Source organism: Rhipicephalus sanguineus, chromosome 1 (assembly GCF_013339695.2).
Source record: "Rhipicephalus sanguineus isolate Rsan-2018 chromosome 1, BIME_Rsan_1.4, whole genome shotgun sequence".
NCBI lineage: Eukaryota > Metazoa > Arthropoda > Arachnida > Ixodida > Ixodidae > Rhipicephalus > Rhipicephalus sanguineus.
The window spans coordinates 134,346,747-134,363,221 of NC_051176.1; the positions used below are offsets into that span (position 1 = coordinate 134,346,747).

The 16,475-nt window shown below is 42.9% G+C and overlaps 1 protein-coding gene across 4 annotated transcripts in view; it reads left to right on the forward strand.

The window, feature by feature from the left end:
* Positions 1 to 16,475, forward strand: part of LOC119398588 (uncharacterized) — a 44,176-nt gene that overhangs the window by 5,150 nt on the left and 22,551 nt on the right. For all 4 annotated transcript variants that reach the window (XM_037665425.1, XM_049416573.1, XM_037665439.1 and 1 more), the window contains exon 5: positions 10,951 to 11,134. In XM_037665425.1, the coding sequence (XP_037521353.1) occupies positions 10,951 to 11,134 (184 nt within the window). The remainder of the gene's footprint in view (positions 1 to 10,950; positions 11,135 to 16,475) is intronic.

Sequence of the window (16,475 nt, forward strand, 5' to 3'; positions counted from 1 at the left end):
TTCAGCATCACTTCATGCTGCTGTGCCTTACATTTGTTAGCAGGAGCTCATGTTTTGTACTACCCAAAATCGGTGAGCATAGCATGGCATATACCGTTGATAGGAGTTTCCTCAGTGCCACCTAGTAGCACATCATGCCCATTATTTTGAGTAGTAGTAGTAATTGGTGCAATGAGGTACACAAAAAGTATTGAAATAAGTGTACAAACCACCTAATACCTGTTTTTCTGCTTGATGTTCTAAAATGAATTCTAGGGTTTGAGTTCCAAAGCTGTAATATAATTGTGAGGCATGCTGTAGTGGAAGACTTAGGTCTATTTTTACCTCCTTGGGTTTTTCGATGTGCACCTAAATCTGCGGACGAGGTTGTTTGTGTTTTGCCCCTGTCAAAGTGCAATTGCCATTGTCAGGAATTGAACTCGCATCTTCGTACTTTGCAGCCAAATGTGATATCTGCGAAGCACGACAGAAGTTACTTGATATTCTGCTCAAACCTTTTCTTATGTAAACTGAAACCTATGAACACATTGGCGTGGCCATTTACTGCTCAGTACAAGCTATTAATCATCATGGCAAATGTTATATTGATTCCCATGCTTAAAGGGACACTAAAGGCAAATATTAAGTCAACGTTGATTGTTGAAACAGCGTTCCATAAATCTCATAGTGCTTGTTTCATGCCAAGGAAATGCTTATTTTGAAAGAAAATCACGTTTTAGTGGTCCGCATGGTGTTAGCGCACTTGAAATCACCCGCCTGAACGGGCTTTCTGACGAATCAGTTGCCGTGCCCAACGTTGCCCGCCTTTACTGCCCGGCCGCCGACGCTATGGTTTCTTGCGCATCAGCTGCCATCAACCTTATCAAGACACAGCCACGGGCCACTCTGAAACTGTATAGTTCTCTGTAGCGGAGCTTAGCTTGGCCAGTAGCAGCAGTAGAATATCAACAGTGAGAAAACAGCAAGAGCCAAGCATAGGCAGCAGTATGCGATACCGAAACTACCACTGAGACGCGCAGCTCGGCGAAAACGGAACTTTTGAACCACTCTCGCCGTTCCCCATGGTAACACCAAGAGGTTCTTTTTTCCATGAATCAAACAGAAACGAACGAGCAGCATTTTATTACATCTTGTGATCCGCTGAAGGTTCTTCTTTTATCGCAGCTAGTTTGATTACTAGTGTTTAATTGTACTCGGGACTCTTAACGTCATCAGGATCATTTACAAAATGTCCCACTTGTGGCGCACATTGTGTCCTACATTTACCTTAATTTCTCGATTACTAGAGCACTGCTGTTGATACTATTGACGTTTTAGACATTCTCACACATTGACCTTTTACTCTGACATAAATTATTTGCCTTTAGTGTCCCTTTAAGGCAGACTCCGCATTAAAGGGACCGACAACTGGCCAGCGCGTGATTAGATCCCGGTAGAAATGAAAATACCGTGAAATATAGTGACAGATTCCAGCATCCTTTTCGTGTTGTGAGTAGGATTTATATTTTAAATTGTGTTTAAAAGTAACAAGAAACCGGTATGTCGCGCAGCCTAGCGGAAGAGCCTCGGAGCTAGATTATGGAGTCGATCACTTTGCTGTACGTAGTCAAGTAGTGTGATGGCATCATGCGCACCATAATTAGTCCTGAAAATTAGAGTAGGTATGTTATTATCTATCCCTGCTCTATTTTGTGCTGCTTACGAGGTAAAAGGAGTAGCATGGTGAGAAGCAGCGCTGCCTTCGCGGTAGCCAGTGGAACCTGTTGTGCCGCGGCGCAGCGTGCAGAGTGCACACATGCGCAGCAAACCGCCGTGCTCAAACACAAACCGCTCTCGCGCTCAGTGTTTCCAGCATGTGTTGTCACTTGTGTATATGACATCATATTCGTCGCAGATAGAAAAATTCTGATTACAAATGTTTCACGGCATTTTACATGTTATCATTCTATGATTAGACCCACTCACTGTTAAGCTTTTTGTTGCGCTAAAGAAAATAAGCACCATAAAAATTGGTTGTCGGTCTCTTTAACTGCCATTGTGGCTCATTGGCTATGGCATGGGTTCATTTCCTGAACGTGATGCTGCATTCTAACTGCGGTGGAATGCAAAAACGTGTACCACTGTGCTTTGGATGTCAACTTGTGAGCAATATGAGAGGGAATGCTGAAATTACCTTGTAAAGGTCATAGCGGGTTCCCCTAGAACTGGGTTCCCCTTTGTAATACCCTCCAGGGGCTTTTATTGGTATTATGAAATAAATAAATAAATAGAAGTGTTCATATCAGTAAATGCTCAAGCGGAAAGATACCTCTTGCAATTCAGTATGTCACATTCATATCGGTTTATTACAAGTATTCATTGGATAAACACAAATTCTGTGTTCTCCCTCACAGTGCTCATGACTGTACAGGGGGGATGGAAAGGAATACGAACAGCACAGCACACTGTTTTCATCACGCTCTAATCTAGGTGGCAATGAAAAGATGCTAGATGGCTCTTGATTGTATTATGGATGACTCTAGTGGCTTTTTATCACCATCCAGGCTACAGCCGCTGGAAAATAAATGCAAAACAGCAAAGAATGTAGATGCTGCATGTTCGTGTTTCTTTCCATGCCCACTGTACATGCATGAAAGAATTCCAGCGGGCCAAAATTAATCGGGAGTTCATAGTAGGATCTCAGATAGCCTGTGATTGACTTGTGTTATTAAACTATAAATCTGACTGAGCACTGTGGTCGAACTTTGTTTGTTGCATTGAATAAACACCTTTTTTTTTTTATTGACCCCTAGAAAATGCGGAATTTTTTCATGGTGTTGTGAGGTAATGCAATGCAGTGCTAATATTATAAGAACCATGCTTTTTGAAGTCTAAGCACCCCTGAGTCAAAGCTAGAGTGCCCTTCCCCCTACATTTTTTTTACAGCGAAAGCTGTTATGAGATCATTTCACCGGCCGTTTTTGGCGCCGTAGTTGTCCGCCGCCGCCGCCGGTGTCCGTTACCAGTATCGATCGAAATAAGAAAAAAAAAACGAAATAAGAAAAAAATTCCAGGATGGAATGAGGTTCGAACCTGGGCGCTCTGCGTGGGAGCCCAGTATTCAACCTCTGAGCCATGCCGGTGCTTGAAACTGCTTTGCAAAAAGGTCCTATACAGGCTTCGTGTCGGGAAGGAACCACATTAGCATATGCAATATAGCGTGGTAGAAGAGTAAAATAAGCACCAAGCGTCGCACAACGCGAATTCTGTAACCAGGCGTCACACAATGCGAATTGCGCAACGAGTAGGTTGTGAAATGCTTCCAACCCATTACAAAGACCTCTGCCATAATTCTTCATCGTCATCAGGCACAGCATCAACAAAGTGCGCATAATGCCTTACATGCGTTTAGCAGGTACCACGGATCTCCGTAAAATGACGAAAAATGGCACAGTGCCTGCTGCCCTACTTCTAAAAAATTAGAATGATTTAGAGCGTAGTGGGTTCCTCGCAAGTGCACTTGTATTGGTTGCCAAGGAAGCCTATAAGCGCAGATCCATTTCCTCGGGGTCTCAGTAAAATTACAATGCTTTATAGCGTAGTGGGTTCCTCGCAAGTGCACTTGGATTGGTTGCCAAGGAAGCCCATGAGCGCATGATCCATTTCCTCGGGGTCTCAGTAAAGTTCTTCGCCCCCCCCCCCCCCCCCCACCGTCTCTCTCCCACGTCAACGTATGTTATACAGCATGACGGGAGAGGGAAATAACGAGTGGGCGTCACCCAATGCAAATTACATAACTGGTGGGCCGTTTAAAGCTTCCAACCCATTACAAAGGGCTGAGCCATAAATTCTTCGTCATCAGTCGTCACGTCAACAAAGTGCACATAATGCCTTACAGACGTGTAGCTGGTGCCTCGCTTCTCCGCAGAATGACGAATAATAGCCTAGTAGGTGCTTCCCAACTTCACAAAAATTGAGATTTATGGCGTAGTGGGTACCTGTCTAGTGTACGTGTATTGTAGCCCCAAGAGAGCTTTCTAGTGTACTTGTATTGTAGCCCCAAACGCCGCTCTTCCAGCTTTCGCTGTGACTGTGCTGCGGTTAAATCGCAGGCCTGGCGTTTTTTTTAACCTGGAGGGATGGATAGTGACAGGTCCAAGCAGTGGCTTAAATAGCTCATTAAAAAATGGCAGTGTGAGTATGATCATAAACAAGTGTCTTTTTTTTTTTTGAGGAGCAAGCGATACAAAACTTAGCCGGTCATGTTTCATCTGTCTCCCCCTGTGTTCATGATTCTGAAATGCTTAACTTATTGTAGTATTGCTTTATTGGTTGAACTCCTACTGCCATGCCTTACATTGTCAATTCATGAAGGAAAGCCCAATTGAACATTGTCCTTAATAATGTATCAAATGTCCTCGGGCATAATTAAAAAGTATTCAATTTAAAAAAAAAGAAAATTCAGTTCATCTTATGTTGCTGAAAGCTTCAAGGACTAAGTGAAGCATTTACAGGAATTTTCATACATCATATGTATGCCTACATGTTCATACGTGCATCAACTCGATGCGAATAAGCCAGTTTAACCCATATATGCCCAAACTCAGAAAAAATGACAAAAGAAATATTGTTTTTTCACAAAAAGTGTACTTCTACCCTCAAAAGAAAGCACAAGTTCTTTATTTACTGCCAGGTAAACTGTTTTTCAAGCCGTCCTATACATATAGGACACTTGGCATTAGGGGTGCTATGTGCGGGTGTAGTAAGAAAGGTAAAATAGACAACCACCTGTTCATAGCACGAAGCCACAAGGAAATCTGTACGGATTTCTCAGAAATAAAGCCTCTTAGTCGCCGAAAAATTCGTCCTGGTCCGGGGATCCGAACCCGGGACCATCGCCTTTCCGGGGCGGTCGCTCTACCAATTTTTCGTCGACTAAGAGGCTTTATCTCCGAGAAATCCGTGTGGATTTCCTTGTGGCTTCGTGCTACGAACAGGTGATTGTCTATTTTTCCTTTCTTAACCCTTCTGCCACCTTGTGGGATTCCGCAGAACTGATTTGCAAAATGCTGGTGTGGTATGCCTTGAAACATTTCTTTCATACAAACTTCTTTCATACAAAGCACGCGTTTGCCCGGAGAAAGCGGTCGGTATTTCACGTGCACTTCTTCCTCTCCATGATGTCTTTCACGCAAAGCACTCGTTTGCCTGGAGAAAGCGGTCGGTACGTGGCAGCATGAAAAGCAAGCAATGTCTAGGCTTGCACACGTTGAGAATGAGGCCTGCTTGATGTGCTGTAGGTGGCGCTAGTCATCTGCTAAAGAAATAGCGATGTTAGAGTGCATCAAAGAAGCGTCCTATATGTAGGACACTGGGCATATATGGGTTAATTATTGGTCAGATGTGAGGCCCCAGATCCAAATGTGATTCAAAGGTAGGAACCAAGCAGGAAGAATCCTTTAGGAGGCATTTGAAAGTAGTTGTATTAATTTGTATTATCAAAATCGTGTCCATCTAAAGCAATGGATTGGTTAATTGTGGGAGGTTACCGTGTACAGCAATAGAGGTAAACATAACATTTGTGATGTGTCCCTGGCTATTGTATTGGGTAAGCAGTGGCAGGGTGGTGTCTATGGAGAACGGTTTTAATAGACTGTACTCTGTTTTGTTCACTTTCTCACTGCTTGCTTTGCTTGCTTGTGTCTTTAAAGGGGCCCTGCAATACTCTTTCAGCACGGTCAGAGAACGCTGCCGATCGGTAGTCTAGGCTACGGAGAACACGCGAGCCAAACATCATAATGCAGCACATGGCCTGGAATTTACAATTAATTCTCAAAGTCAGCTAGAAATTGTTCCCTCTTTTCGGACAAATGGTGCCATTTTATGATGATGACAAATGATGCCACAGCCATTGGCTGATTTGAGCTTCGTGAGCTGCATAGTTACCGTGACCGCACATGCCCGTGCGCGTGTGTGCTACCACACAGAAAATAAGCTGCGCATTTTAAGAAAAGAAAGCGCTTAAGGTGCATTCGTGCTGACGAATGGATACGTCTTCTTGCCCCCTTGTTATCCCCCCCCCCCCCCCTGCGTAGCTTTCAGCACGCTCGCTGGTATGAAAGGAGAGAGGAAGCGCGTGACGAATCCCTGTAACTCCGCTTGTGCTTGACAGATTCTAAAATTTTTTGCAGCAGTCTATTCATGAAGCAATAGGCTCTTTTAATTAAGCCATTCGATGATTACCTGGAAAAGTGTTGCATGGCCTTTTAAGATATGAGTGTAGTCATCCTTCTGCATTTAGTTACTCCATTGTGAAGGGGTTGTTGGGCAGAGCAATTCCTCTCGAGCTTTGCAGGGGTTTCCTCTCAAGCTTTGCCTGCAGCCAACACTACCACCACCATCTTTCATTTTAAACAGTGACTGATGGTCTGCATTGCACATACTGTTCTGTCAGTTTAGGTCGGTTCATTCTGTGTCGCAATGAATTCACCACTTTTCTATATTGTGGCCGTCATCATCCAATTTTTTACACAAGTATTTAGCTGAAGCTGTAGGAAAAGTGAAAAGGTCACATGCAGAGGCTGCTGGAGAATAGGAAGACAGGTGGCAGGTGCCGTCATTCAATCAGGATGAATGTTCATATGTCGCTGGAAATTTCAGCATTGAATTTCATAGTTTACTCTATTCTAGATTTCTCATGTGGACGGTTGTTGTTCTTTACTTCTTTAGAAGAATACTGAAATGGATGTCATATCTTCCAATCTTAAAATTAAGCTGTTGATGTACTAAATATATCCATAAATTCATGTTTTTAAAAGCACAACATATAGATCAGTCCAAAAAGACCTGGGCACGAGAAGAAAAAGGGCATACCGTAGCACATTATTATCATGTCCGTGTTGTTTTTACACTGTGTTTCAAGATGTTCAAGAGCCATTACTAAGTAGACCAGCTGTCGATTCTTCTAAATGATTATGTCACCTCCTTTGCAACTAATCACTAGATAACCGTTTTGCTAATTCATTACTACATGAAATTCATCAAATGCGGACGCGCACATTTATTCGATGTCCTTTTGCTAATTTTTTGCCACATATAGCCTTGTGGCGAATCACTCAAATAAAAAAAGAAGAAAGAGAGAGAAAAAATTCAGGACATCTGCAGCGCATCTTTGAGCATGAAGGTGGACTTTGGTTGCATCATGGAAATTGCAGGTAGTGGTCACATTGGGTCATAAACTGCTCGTGCAAACCAAATCACCCCTGTACAGTAGTTGAAGCTCACACAATGACCGTGTTTCTGAAAGCTGGTCTCATGCTGCCAAAACAGTCCTTTTGTCATTCTTTCTTCAGCCTATGCTTTTCCACGTTCTGCACGGATTAAGGATGTTCCCTTTGCTGTTGCTCCTCTGGAAACAGGAAGGGTCTCCTTGGCTCTCTCTGCCCTCTTATTCCCTTGTCGGCTTGGCCAAACATTGTGACGGTTTGAATGCAGGCATCGGTGGTGTGTGGCACCATGGCTGCTATCTCCAGTTTCTATGGTGCAACTAGCCACATGCTTCATGTCGGAAGCCACATTGAAGTGTGCACATACTTGCATTCGGTCATGTTAAAAAGGTGAAGCACCTTTTTGTTGTGCTTGCAAAGAATCTAGGCTTTTTTTTTTCACTGTTGACAGCTGCTCAATAATGAAAAAAGAAAGACATCTTTTACAAGTACTTCTTAGAAGTTCATGTATGACTATGTATGACTACCAGAGATGTGTGACTATGATGGTATTGCAATAAATTTTGAACCTTGGAAGATCTTGGTATTTGGTTCAATAAATTTTTTCAATGAAATGCATTTTCCTTGAAGCAGTCTTCAAGCTGTTCAGGATGTCAGGATTAGTGGAAGAATGACAGCAAAGGAAAAAAAAAGTGATGTCATTGTGCAATTGCATGTGCCACATAATTCATGGTGATGTGCTACTGCTGTATAGAGGACTGGATTTATGCTGGCACTGCTGTTTCACCTTTTAATGCTCTAACAGATTTTTTTTTTCTTCTTTAGTGGGCTGTCTCATTGCAGTGATGTTGCTTTTGCAGCCTTCTCTTGGTGCTGACAGGCTGCTTGTCACTTTAAAAAATGGGGGTTCTCTCTTGCTTGTGTCTCATGCAGTTTCTGCTTATTCTCTCTCTCCTCTCAGTATGTCATCATGGCTAAACTTTAAAAAGGGCAAGGTATGTTCTGCTGCATCCTTGTGTGCTTTTTCTATGTGTGTTGTATGCTGCATGTTTGCTGTTCATGCTTGAATTACTTCATACGCAAAGCCTCTGCATTTGAGGCATGACTGGATTTGATGCTTACCATGTGCTTTACTTGCTGCTGTGGCATCAGTAATGATAGCGAAATATTAGATAGTTACATGTAGTACGAGTCATAGTTTTATTGGCTATATAATGACAGTGAAAGTTTGGTTTGGTTATAAATAAATTAACAGGCATGGTTTTGCAGGCAAGCATGGGTAAATCCCACTCAATGACCTTGAGTACTTGCTGTCACAATGCTGGCAGAACAAAAAGCACCAGCACTGGGGTGCTTCGTGCTGCTGCTCACTTCACTGTGTTTCCAAAACTTGGGTCATGCTACCGTCAACACTAGAAGAGTGGCAAGATGGTGCACATTAAGCCACCATTCATTTGGCTCACCCTTAGCCATTGCACCCACTGCTGGTTACTTCTTAAGATAAGGGGGTAACATGTGCTGTCCAGTTCTAGCATGCATTTGGTCATGTGACTTCAATAATTGGCCACCTGTGAAGACAGCATGCATCAGACCACCATCATTTTCAGCTCACTCTCACTCATTTTCCTTTGTATTGCAGCATACAGCTCACAGGCTGCATTTGAACTTAATATGGATTGTCACGGTGACAGTGAAAATTTACCTAGTGGCATTTATGACAATACCATCATTAGTGCCCTACCCTGTCTTCACAGCTGGAAGGCTACAGTTTCATTTTTTTTTTAATCTGCCTGCTTTTTCCCTGAAATAGCCAAATTTTCCGCCGCTTTCATCTGTATTCTCATGGGTTTTCAAGACTGGAACCATTGGCCAAGTTTCTCTAGGCATCATGACTAAACACTTCCTCTATCAGAAACAAAATTGGGAAAACCATTGCTCTTGCATCTGCTAGAAAAATGGCAGAGTAGTAAGCAGAAAAGACCCATTTGTTGAGGTACGAAAATGTTGCAACTAACAAGGGGCCCTTTAACACTTCGGTACACATTAAGTAAACCTGGTCAGGCATTGTGTAATGGTCGCATGAAGACTTCAAACAATTATTCACTACGTGCAGTATGGTGATTGCATTCCTTTGAAGTTTGCCTACAACTTATATAAAAGCCACTTTTCATGTTGTGTCTGCATATCCCCAGGCTCAGAGGAAGTTAGTATGTACAGGATGCTCAGAAGGTTGAACTAAAACCGAAGTTTACAGATGACTTTACCCGCTGGATTATAGACGCCAAAAATGGTAATTATTGTTGAGTACCTGCATCAAACAGGGCTCCATGAATTTATTGGTTGCCGTTCTGCATATTTTATAGAAATTCCCGACTCTAAATACCTCAAATTAGGTAAAAGAAAGCACGATAGTTGTTGGCCAGGAAAGTTTGGTTTTTGGTTCTTCATTTTGCCATGATATATCTCTCTTAACTGATGAACAACTGGAACAGCAAGCAAAATAAAAGAAAAAGCAACACTAACTTGCAGAAACAAAGCTAAGCCACAGTATGCACCATCACAGCTTGTTTGTATTGCAGTTGGCTTGAATGTGGACCTTCAGCAATTGAACATATGAGCATCCATCTATTTTCTTTGAAACACTGCAGTACTGTGAAAAGCCTCAAAGGATACTGAAACACAGCACTGCAGAAAAGATCCCTGCACATCACTGATGCTTATCCACTTAATTTTAAATGTGAAAAGCAATTTTTTAAAGTGCCTAATACGTTTTTATGGTCAGAAGGCTATAGTGGGCTTTATTTTCCATTCAACAGAGATGCTTACATATGCATACTTGTGTTGTGGTTCTTCAGCTTGTGCTGCCTTGTCTACTTAGCTGAAATGAAGTGCGATTTTTGTAATAACACTGCGTGGTTTTCATTAGACTGCATCAATGAAAAAAAATTGAAGCTGGGCTTATACCAGCAGCAGCACACAAAGTAAAGGCTAGAATTACAACACAAAGAAGTACCTGCTAGAACATCACTCTCCCTAGCAGAACCTTAATTCTTCTTGCATGCTGAAAACAGAAAAATGAAAGCATTGAAGACAACTTGAGTAGCTGCTTCCAACTCCATTGACACAAAATTCTATTCAAAAAGTCTGCCTGAAGGAGATTTCTGAAGAGATGCTCTTTCAAGATAAAGGCAGTTAATAAGTTCATTAGAGGGTATCAGTGCAAGTCAACCACGCAGTTATCACTGTCTCTTACAAATATATGACAAGAAAATTTTTTTATACAGGCAGGATCCAAGAACCAAAAGGTTCAAGCCAATGTCTGCTCGGTAAAATGTATGACGACTAACTGCAAGAACGATGACTGTTATTACAGGGCTCAACAAAAACTTATCTACTAACATCTGTACTAATTCAATAGGTGATTGATTGCAAGCAAGCTTATTTTGCAAATAAAATGTTGTGCTTGATGTGAAGTCCCTCACTGATATAAAGGCTTCTCATACTTATAGCCTTTTTGTAGTTAGCAAATGCAGTAGTACATAATCATTTACATTGAATGTTTGGTGACTGATTTTCATTATGTTCTGTCAGGTTTAATGGACTGATTTGTTTTAGGCTGAGTTAGCTTTTGGCAAAAAGCATTGTAGCAGTCAATTGCTAATCGATTCTTCATTAGCACTTATAAAGTTTTGTTTGGTTTAGTTTTGTTTGGTTTTTTTTCTGTTTCACCTTTTTTTCTGTTCAGTTTGGAAAGCCTGGAAGTTCCTGTGGCCAAATTTCATGCACAAGATGAAAGTTGCTGCAATTGCAACCTCAACTCAGAGTTTCAGCAGTATCTCTTGAATTTTGAAGATTTGCTCACATCAGAGGATGATCTTTTGACCTTGTCTAGCTTGAGTGACAATGGTGACTGCATCAATAGTAAGAAGGTACAGCAAAATCTTTGCCTTCTCAGTTTTTAACTTCTGCCTACTTCAGTATTGAAAAGCTTGTTAATAATGCATAATGCTTATAACTGTTCACTTTGCTTTCTAATCAGCTGATGAGATCACTTTTTTTATATAATTTATTTACTATTTCATTTTATCACTCGTTTGTTTTCATTTTTTTTTTTTCACTTTCAAATCAACAAAAACAGAAGCAAACTATCGTAGCAAGGCAAGCATTTTTGCACCCTGCGAGCAGACCAGATATGTGTAGCTCTTTCTGGTTGCTGACAGTGCACACTGTGCCTTCAGTTATGCTTGGGTCATGTTGTGAGAGGCCTTTAAAGGGGTCCTGCAACACTTTTCCAAGTAGCCATGGAATTGCTTCACCAAAGGAACATATTGCCTCATGAATTGAACGCCGCAACAATTTTTAGAATCCATCCAGTATGAGCGGAGTTACAAAGATTTGTAGCACGCTGTAATTGCTTTCTCTCCTCTCTCGCCGCAACGAAAGCGCTGGAAGCTAAGCATTGAGGGGGGGGGGGGAGGGGGGTGGCACAGGGGAAGAAGGTACGTCACGCGTGCCTCCTGACCTTGAGCACATTTTCTTTTTTTTTTTTTTTTCTTCGAATGCGTGGTGTACTTTCAGTGCGGTTGCACACGCGCGGCCGAGTGGCGACCTTTTGCGGCAGCTGCAGTAACTACCAAGCACGCCATGTTCAAATCAGCCGATGGCATGGAACCTGCCTGCGACGCCGTAAGCATCATTTTTTGTCGAGAGAATAGGAGGTGCTTTTTAGCTGGCTTTGCTAATTTATTGTAAATCCCAGGCCGCGTGGTGCGCTCTAATGTTTGGCTCGCGTGTTCTCGGGAGCCTCGACTACCGATCAGCAGCGTTTTCTGACCATGCTGAAAAAGTGTTGCAGGGCCCCTTTAAAGATCAGAATGTTTAACTGGGCAAGTTGGTGTGCTTCCATCTTGAACGAATAAACAGCGTGAAGGAATGAGGACGAACAAAAGAAATGACAGACAGCGGCGCTGAACTTTAGAGACTGACAACTTATTTTTATGGTACCTATTTTCTTTAGTGCAACGGAAAGCTTACCGGTCAGTGTGTCTAATCAAAGAATGGTAATGTGGAAAACACAGCGAAAGATTTACGAACAGAAATTTGTGATATTCGATGACTGTGAAGTTATACACGCAACACATGCTACAAACAGTTGGCAGTGAGCTTGGCAGCAGTTTGTGTTTGTGCGCTGCGGTTTGCTGCGAATGCACCGCCACTGGTCAGCGTCAACTCCTTTTATCTCATAAGCAACACAGAATAGAGTGGCGATGGGTAATAATATACATACTCTAATTTATTGCCCTCCTTCTGGTGCGCATCAAAGCATCAGGCTACGTACAGCAATGGCAACGACTTCATAATCCAGCTTCAAGGCTTTTCCGCCAGGCTGCGCAACATACCGTATTTTTGCGACTTTAAAATAATCTGATTTAAAAATATAAATCCCACTCAGATTGTGAAAAGGACGCTTGAATCTGTCACTATAATTCACGATCTTTTCATTTCTGCTGGGATCTAATCACGCGCTCTGGCCAGTTGTCACTCCCTTTAATGCTTCATTCACTGGTGACAAACCTTCAGGACTGCTTACCTAAAGGTCGAGGGATCGTATTTTGGCTGCAGCAGCCACATTTTGATGGAGGCAAAATGCTAGAGGCCCGTGTGCTTAGATTTAGGTGCACGTTAAGAAATCCCAGGTGGTCGAATTTCCAGAGCCCTCCACTACGGCGTCCCTCATAATCATATCATGCTTCTGAGATGTAAAACCCCAATAATTATTATTACAAACTTCGGGCTAAGTTTGGCAATATCTATATAGACTCAAGCTGCTCGCTAGCGTTACCGCTGCAGACAATGTGGATACCTTCAACGACTATGTAAGCATTCTTTGGCAATCCTAATTTCAATGACTCGCTCGTGTGGTCTTGCAGTTATCTTGTAAAGTTGCTTCACATTCTGGTATTCCCCTCACTTGCATGGAAGAAATATGTGGTTCAGTCAAAATGTTCTCGGAATGCTGGTTGAGCGTGCTAATCTTACAACCTATGCCCAATGCTTACCTAATCACCTTCAATGTAGGACCCTTGTGCACATGCACACTTGCTCTATCACTCCTGCCATTGTGGGAAGCAGTGGTAGAAGGCCTCTTTCAGAATCTGCCAGAGTTTAGCCGTCAAATTCGCTCGTGATGCACCAAGCCATACATTGCTTGTTATGCAGCAATTCCTCGCCTAGGATAATGTTCTAGTTGTCTATCAACCACCATGCTCTCCGGATATCGCTCCAAGTGACTTTTGACTGTTCGCTGCTCTGAAAATGGGCCTTGAGGGGACAGGTTTGGCAGCTATGGAGGACATTAAAGTGAATGTGACGGCTAAGCTCCGACAGATTCCGAAAGAAGCCTTCTACCACTGCTTCCAACAATGGCAGGAATGATAGGGCAAGTATGTTTGCTCACAAGGGTCCTACTTCAAAGGTGATTAGGTAGGCATTGCCATAGGTTGTGAGCTTAGCATGCTGAACCACCATAACGGGAACTTTTCGATTGCCCCCTTGTATATGAGAGAAGCTTTGCAGTTAATTATAGTTTCAAGAGTACTTGAGCGATGAAAGTTTGCTCTTGTGAAAATCTGATAGTATGATCGAATTCTCATACTAAAGATGTCAGCTGCGTGGCACCTCATTTTTCTGACAGATCTTGCAAATCCCAAGTCTTGTGCGTTCTGAGGGACCAAACTAAAGTTTATTCATCCATCCATCCATCCATCTTGCAAGTCTGCTTTTGGCCATGTTAGGGCATCACGGGAAGCTCGGAGCAGCAACTGTTGTACTGGAAAATGCCGTTGGAAGCAATTGCACAGTGCTTGAAGTGCCTTCACTGCTTAGCTGTGCATCTGAGCATCACTAAATGTTTGCACTTGAAGGTTCCTGGCATATTGCAGTGCTTTTGCTGCTGTCAGCATGACATGGGCAGCAAAGGCATCATTATCCCAGTTTTACAAACAAAACCTGCACTTATAGCGAGTCTCACTATCTTAGAGAAATAGTTTATTATCAATGTGACTCCGAAAAGCAACCCAGAATTGTAGCGAAGTGACTTGTGAATATGCTAGGGCTTGAAGTTGTTCCCGAAGGCTGAGTAGATAAATATAATAATACTGCAGAATGTGGTTGTTACCACATATAATATGCCCAGGCAAATGTTCACTTTGCTGTTGACATAATGTTTGCGCAGTAGCAGCAACAGCAACAAAATTTTAAAGCTCTAAAGTGCCAGGCTAGTGTGCCTTAATTGTGTTTTGCTTTGTTTCAGCAGTAAGGTGTCGACTTTTTTGAGCTAGTATAGGTCTGGAAGCCTTAACGGAACACTAAAGGCAAATGTTAAGTCGACGTTGATTGTTGAAATAGCGTTCCAGAAATCTCGTAGTGCTTGTTTCGTGCCTAGGAAATGCTTATTTTGAAAGAAAATCACGTTTTAGTGGTCCGCATCGCGTTAGCGCACTTGAAATCACCCGCCTGTACGGGCCTTCTGACGAAGCAGTTGCCGTGCCCAACGTTGCCCGCCTTTACTGCCCGGCCGCCAACGCTACGGTTTCTTGCGCATCAGCGGCCATCAACCTTTCTAAGACGCAGCCACGGGCCACTTCGAAACTGTATAGTTCTCTGTAACGGAGCTTAGCTTGGCCAGCAGCAGCAGTAGAATATCAACAGTGCGAAAATAGTGAGAGCCAAGCACACGCAGCAGTACGCAATACCGAAACTACCACTGAGACGCGCAGCTCAGCAAAAACGTAACTTTTGAACCACTCTCGCCGTTCCCTATGGTAATGCCAAGAGGTTCTTTTTTCCATGAATCAAACAGAAACGAATGAGCAGCATTTTATTACGTCTTGTGATGCACGGATGTTTTTTTTTATCGCAACTTGTTCAATTACTAGTGGTTAATTGTACTCGGGACACTTGACGTCATCGGGATCATTTTCGAAATGTCCCACTCATGGCGCACATCGTGTCCTACATTTACCTTCATTTCTCGATTAGTAGAGCACTGTTGTTGATAATATTGACGTTCTCACACATTGACCTTTCACTTTGGCATAAATTGTTACTATTTGCCTTTAATGTCCCTTTAAGCACTCACGTCGAACAGAAGTATAGAACAGAAGTATAGAACAGAAATTCTCATACCTTCCATAAATTTTTCATGTACCTTTAGCACAAGGAAAATCTGAATGAGCAGGGGGGCAGGGTTATGAAGCTTCTCTATGCGTGCAACCAGAGTATTAACACCGCTTCATGGGCCTATTATCTTTAATCTTGAAGGCCATCGCTGTTGATATGGAAATTGCGATAATACATAGATAGGCTAGGGATTCCCCCCCACCCCCAACCTTGCCCTTGCTGCAAGGGGGGGGGGGTGCGTGCTTCAGTGCGCTATGAGCAATGTGTTCATGCAAACGAAGCGCTGGACATACAAAAGCCTGTTTTATCTATTGCATAACAAAAAAGAAAGCATGCCAGTCGCACTGTGAAATGGCCATTGATACACCGGTCGTAAGGCTAAGCCTAAATGCTCTTTTAGCCAACAGCTGGCACAAAGTGATGCCTCTTGTGCTTATCATAGCGTTTGTTGCGAGTTTTCTTTTTAAACAGACGTTGTGTAGTGGTAAGTCAGCGTGCATAAAAATTGAGCCACGTGAACGAAGATGTGCCATGAACCACGAAGCACCCGTCATGCCCGTTAATGTCGTTTGAACAGCCAACATCTTCGATATCTTGACTTGCAGATTTGCCGAATTGATCCCCGAGCACCAGGCCCGTAGCCAGGAATTTTTTTCGGGGGGGGGGGGGGACACTTGCTGAAAACCTTGACTTTTTGAGAAAAACACCTATTTTCGTTATTTATTTTTGGTAAAAACACATCACCAAAATTTCGCGGGGGGGGGGGGCCTAGGGCACCCCCCTGGCTACGGGCCTGCCGAGCATGTGTTATGAAGTGCGCTCATGAGCATGAATTGCCAGCCCCCCGTGCACTCTGTCACCACAGGTCTGCAAATCACACAAATTTCGTGGCGCGCGCTAGATGAGTCTCTAGTGACGCTGTGGTTTGGGTCTCTTGCTACCTGCAGACACCCAATATGCGGATGCGACATGCGATGGCTTCATTAAATGCAAAATTTCTTGCAAGTTTTTTTGTTGTAAATCATAAATCAAGTGCTAATGGGGGTAACATGAGAGTGGGTCGTATTCGTTCAGACCACTCGTGGAACC